Genomic DNA, 6,106 nt, shown 5'->3' on the forward strand with positions numbered 1-6,106 from the left:
AAAACTGAAGTTGTAACTTCAACTGGAACCACATCCAAGAAACCATTGTGTGAAGCTGTGTTCTTTCCCCCAGTGCTCTGTGGCCACTCTGCCCACTGGCCTCCTGGTAAAAGGGTAGAGCCCAGCTAATCTGCACGACTTGAGGACTTGTTTTTATGCTAAGGGTAAAAAGAGAAACAATTTGAAATTTTCCTTGGGAACTGTCTACTTCTTTGCAACTCTTCTCAAAGCACTGATAACTTCTTTATTTCTCAAGCTGTAAATAAATGGGTTTAGAAGGGGAATTATAATCGTGTAAAACAGGGAATATATTTTGTCCTGATCTTCAGCTAGGCCAGATGCAGGACGCACATACATGAAGATGAGAGTGCCATAGTACAGTGAGACAGACAGCAGGTGGGCACTACACGTGGAGAAGGCTTTGCTTCTGCCCTTTTCTGACTTTTTTTTCAGAATGTCAAAGAGCACACGAGTATAAGAAATTACAATGGTCATTAAAGTGGATATTTGTATAAAAGCTGCAAAAATAAATATCATTAGTGCATTAATGGATGGGTCATTGCATGAAATTTTGAACAGTTGTAAAATTTCACAGTAGAAATAATGTATTATGTTAGACCTGCAGAAAGTTAATCTTAATAACAAGCTCACGTGAACTAGAGGATGCATAAAACCAATAGCATATGCCATGCTTATCAACCTAGTGCAGAGTCTGTTGGACATCACCACTGGATACAGCAAGGGATTACATATGGCTACATAGCGATCATAAGCCATAACTACCAGTAGGAAACATTCCGTAGTGGCGCTGGAAGCAAAAAAATAAAATTGGGTGATGCACTCAGCTAGGGATATCATTGCAGTCTTGTCTAAGAAATTGACCAGCATCCTGGGAGTTACAGAAGTTGAAGTGCAAGCATCTGCAAAAGCTAAACCACCGAGGAACAAGTACATGGGTGTGTGAAGATGGGCATCCTTCCAAATAAGAGCTGTCAGTCCAAGGTTGCCCACCATGGTGGTGAGGTAGATAACTAAGAACATGAGGAAGAGGAGGACCTCCAGCCATGGTCTCTCTGTAAGTCCTGTGAGGACAAACTCCGTCACCAGAGTCTTGTTTCCTTTTGACATATCCACACTTGATCACTGTAATGAGAAAATATATGACAAAGATGATCACTGAAGGTAACACAAAGTAGTGGTATTTTATTTGCAAATTAAATTATATTTTTGCATTGTTTTTCATTTAATTAATGGTTTTTATTGCTTAACTTTCATCCTATAAAACAGTAAGTCTGTTTACAAACACTGTGTTTAGGTATCTGACCCGAGCGTTGGAAAATAACTGAAATAATCGGCAATATTTGAGCCAATATTAAAACCATGTGAAAAACTATTGCATGTGGAAGAGATGTAATTGCAAAACCATTACATATGGAAGAGAAATAGACTAATAATTTAGGCATAACCACATATTTTTTATTGCAGAGACAAAAAGAAAGCACAAATGTGTTGGGAAAATATGTGTAATATATTTTGCATAAATAGGGTTAATTATAAAACACACATACACAGCCCTGACTGGTGTGGCTCAGTGGATTGAGTGCCAGCTTATAAACCAAAGGGTCACTGGTTCGATTCCCAGTCAAGGCACATGCCTGGGTTGCAGGCCGGGCCTCCATTGGGGGACACGTGAGAAGCATCCACACATTGATGTTTCTTTCCCTCTCTCCCCACCTCTAAAAATAAATAAATAAAGTCTTTTAAAAAATAAAACATACACAACCTCTTACAACTAGGTGGAAACAAGTTAATGCAATGAAACAAATGGGCAAAAAGTATGAAAAGACATATTTATAGGAGAGTAAGTTAATGCAACCACTAAGCATATGAAACAATGTTTATCCTCTTTAATAATTAGAAATATTATTTAAATTGATGCATAATTTTTACTTATCAGATAAGCAAAATGAGAAAGAATATCTGCTGATGACAGGAAAATAAGAAAAGAAGTGCTTTTAATATAATTGGTAAAATATAAATTATAACAACCTTTGAATCTCCCATTTTCTGCCAAAATTAGAAATTTACATGAACTTTGATCTACCATCTTATACCTCTCTATATATTCTAGAAATAATATCATTCATATACAGAATAAAGTACAAAGATTATTTAATAAAGCATTGTTTATGAGGGTGGAAACTGGAAACAAGAAAAGATAAATATAAAATGGTTGAATAAATTGTGAAAAATCTTACTGTGATTATTCAAACATAAAAGGAATGTATTTGAGCTTTACCAATTAATGATGGAAGGATATTCTCAATGTATTATTAAGCGAGAGAATCAAATTATAGAGAACTTTAATTTTTATCATCCTACTTTTATAATTTTCAAATTTTTGTTTATAAATATAAGTAAATATGATGATATGAGCATAGATAAAGATGTAGAATCATATATTAAGTTGCTAATATTGGTTTTCTTGTTCACCAGTCGATGTAGTGGCAGGAATAGTAGAAGCAGAGGAGAGAGATTCTTTTTAAAAAAAGAAATTATTTATTTATTTTTAGAGACGAGAAGGGAGGGAGAAAGAGAGAGAGAGAGACATCAATTTGTGGTTGCTGCTCATGTGGCCCCTACTGGGGACCTGGTCCGCAACCCAGGCATGTGCCTTGACTGGGAATCGAACCTGCGATGCTTTGGTTTGCAGCCTGCACTCAATCTACTGAGCTATGCCAGCCAGGGTGAGAGATTCTTTATCACCACCACCCCTACACACACAAAGTTTATGATAGAAACAGAATAGATATCATATGCTCCTTTACAATTTTGTTATATGTGTGTGTGTACATCTGTGTTTATGTCTGTGTCTGCCCATATGCATGTGTGTGCTTAAAATATGTAAAAGGATGGTCACTATTACAATATATTAATAGAAATAAGTAAAATGCTGTTGTTACTTTTAACAAGGAATATTGACACTGAAAATTATATTGTAAAATTAGGAATGAATAATCTGTAAATTTTTCAAAATATTCAATAATGATTTTTTATTGTGTTTATTTTTAATTGTGTTTATTTTTTAATTTTATTTTAATCATTGTTCAAGTACAGTTTTCTGTCCTTTACTCCCATCCCAGCCTACCCACCCATCCCTCCCCACCTAGGTTTTATCCATGTGTCTTTTATACTTGTTCCTGTAAATCCTTCCCATTCTCCCCTGAAATTCCCCTGAAATTCCCTCCCCTCACCCCTCTGGATCTTTATATTTTTTAAATTTTTATGTAAGTATAGTTGGTATACAATATTATATTGGTTATATTAGTTTCAGGCATACAATATAGTGACTCAGCATTTTTACTCCTTACAATATCATCATTCCACTAATTCTATATCACCGTGCAAACTTACCACAATATTACTGACTATCTTGTCCTTCCTATTTTCACCATCCCTCCACCCCCTCCCTTCTGGTAACCATATATGAGTCTGTCTGGTTTGTTTGTTTTGTTTTTTTTAGATTTCACATATAAATGAAACAAAATAGTACTTGTCTTTCTCAGCCTAACTTATTTCACTTAGCATAATGATCTTTAATTCTTAATGATATTTTCCACATGAATATTTGATAGTTGACCTTTTGACTATTGAGAAAAAATGATTTTTTAAAATTAGTCAAAAGATATTTTGAAGTTGTTTAAGTCAGGGCCCAACTGTAGTAGTCATATTTATAGTTTTCCTCATATAGTATCAGTACTTTTCTTGGTAAATTTATTCCTAGGGTGTTTAAAAGTTTTACTGGCATTATGAATATAATATCTAATATTTTTATGAAGTTGTAAGATTTTTTTTCTATGACTTATAAATATCTCTAAAATAAGATCCAGAACAAAATTTTCCAGATATTTTGGGGCAAATGTGTAACCTCCTATATTCCTTGAAAGGGAAACAAAAATATATTTATGACAATAATAACAGTTGAAATAAGTAATAACTTATGCAATTAAAAACCATTTTTTAAATTTTATAGCCATACCTTATGACACAGTACAAGAGATGTTGAATGAGAATGCATTAAAAGAACAAGCTTTGTTTAATCAGTGGGGAGAAAGATGAGCTGTTATTCTTCATCTTCACTAGGCTAAAAAACAAAAAATTTAATAAATTTAAATTACTAAACACATAACTGCAGGGAATCTATTATTAATATATACACCTAAAAAGATTCACTGGAGTGTATTTGCTGAAAAAGGGACTATGTAAATATTAAGAAGATGTCATTTTTTTCGAGATGGAGATTTTGTCCTGAATATAGTGGCCTTGCTTTCTTTGAAATCCAAACCATTGAATGATAGATATTCCTCAAACAAAGAAGCAGCTAGCTTTGGGAATTTTTTCTTTAAGACTTATATGAAAGAAATATCTCCATGTTAGAGTAAAGGAAACTCTGCTGACTATATATTTTATATTATGTATATATATAATATAAAGGTTATGTTACTGACTTTAGCCTTCATTGTAATTATTTTATGAAATTGTAAATCTATGTATTACAGACAGCCACTGAACTCAAAGGTAAGATCATCTTCATTCTGCAAAATTACAAATAATGTAGATACAAGATGCATAGCTGTAGCTCAGTTTTTTTTAATATGTTTTATTGATTGTGCTATTACAGTTGTCCCATTTTCCCGCTTTCACTCCCCTCCATCCTGCACACCCCCTCCCACCCACATTCTCCCCCTTTAGTTAATGTCTATGTGTCATACTTATAAGTTCTTTAGCTTCTACCTTTCCCATATTATTCTTACCACCCCCTGTCTATTTTCTACCTATCATCTATGCTACTTATTCTCTGTACCTGTCCCCCATCTCTCCTCCTACCACTCCCCTGTTGATAACCCTCCATGGTATCTCCATTTCTGTGGTTCTGTTCCTGCTCTAGTTGTTTGCTTAGTTTGTTTTTGTTTTAGGTGCAGTTGTTAATAATTGTCAGCTTGCTGTCATTTTACTGTACATGTTTTTAATCTTTTCTTAGATAAGTCCCTTTAACATTTCATATAATAAGGGCTTGGTGATGATGAACTCCTTTAACTTTAACTCCTTGGTTGTTGGACTTCCACACAGTTCAATTTTCTGTCAGTACTGGTTGTTATTTTGTTTCCAAATCTTTGCTGTCCTTATTTTGGTTGTGCAAGGAGGCACAGTGTGTCTACCTATGCCTCCATCTTGGCCAGAACCTGTATCTCAGCTCTAAACTCTGCATTATAAAAAATTTTGAAACTGTTAAATCATTTTTATTGTGATTATTTTAATTTTTCCCATTTATTTAATTTTTCTATCAAAGTATATTATGAATGCAATTTTGTGATAAATGTCTCTTTTACAGTAAGCCAGTGTCTAATCTGTCCAGATTTTGCTGGCTGGTTGAGAAAAATCTGTGTCTCACTGGAATTTTAATTTCTTACATATTTTACATAGATATTTTTTCATATCTAAAGACAAATTACAAAATCTTAAGTTAAAGAAAATATAGAAATTATTTCACTCTTACCCAGTTCCTGCATAACACTGGAACACTGGAAAGTGCTGGTTTTCCTGAAGTAAGTAGAATATGCAGAAATGAGGCAGTCACTGCTGGCACACTGGCTTTCATCAGGAACTACAAAATGAATGGAGTTGATATCTATCTCCAAACTTCTTCTATAAAAACAAGGGGAAAGGAAAGAAAGATATTCCCTCTATAATTCTAAAGAATTCCCTGTAGGATGAAGTCAAATTTGTCCTACTGGGCATTCTGAGTTCATCATGATTCACCCCGGTAACTAGCTGTAACAATTAAAAACTGTGTTTGTATTTGATTACTGTGGAGACATCTATAGAACATCACAGAACAAGTTTTAGAAAATAATTGTTTTCCATTCTTTTCTTTTGAAATAATTTCTTTTATTCTTTTAAAATAATTATTTTAATGGTGTCATCATCCAAATACCTCCTTTATGTGTTCCGTTGAAAGTCTCAAAGTTACCTTAGGGTCACCATGTCTAAGTTTGAAATGAAGGTCTTCAGATATCCTGCCCCCAGACCTTCTAATGTTCTCTAT

The 6,106-nt window shown here is 33.8% G+C and overlaps 1 protein-coding gene across 1 annotated transcript; it reads right to left on the reverse strand.

Moving 5' to 3' along the window:
- Positions 1-204: 204 nt before the first annotated feature.
- On the reverse strand, positions 205-1,134 carry LOC123827298 (olfactory receptor 5AC2). The gene has a single exon (XM_045851814.1). The coding sequence runs from the start codon at positions 1,126-1,128 to the stop codon at positions 205-207; it is 924 nt and encodes a 307-aa protein (XP_045707770.1). The 5' UTR covers positions 1,129-1,134.
- Between the last annotated feature and the right edge of the window lie 4,972 nt (positions 1,135-6,106).

This window comes from Phyllostomus hastatus, unplaced genomic scaffold (genome assembly GCF_019186645.2).
Source record: "Phyllostomus hastatus isolate PE091 unplaced genomic scaffold, TTU_PhHast_1.1 phas_contig_86, whole genome shotgun sequence".
Taxonomy (NCBI): Eukaryota; Metazoa; Chordata; class Mammalia; order Chiroptera; family Phyllostomidae; genus Phyllostomus; species Phyllostomus hastatus.

What these genes read in the sequence shown, in the direction of transcription:
- LOC123827298 (XM_045851814.1), bottom strand. Translation starts at nt 1,128, where the DNA reads ATGTCAAAAGGAAACAAGACTCTGGTGACGGAGTTTGTCCTCACAGGA.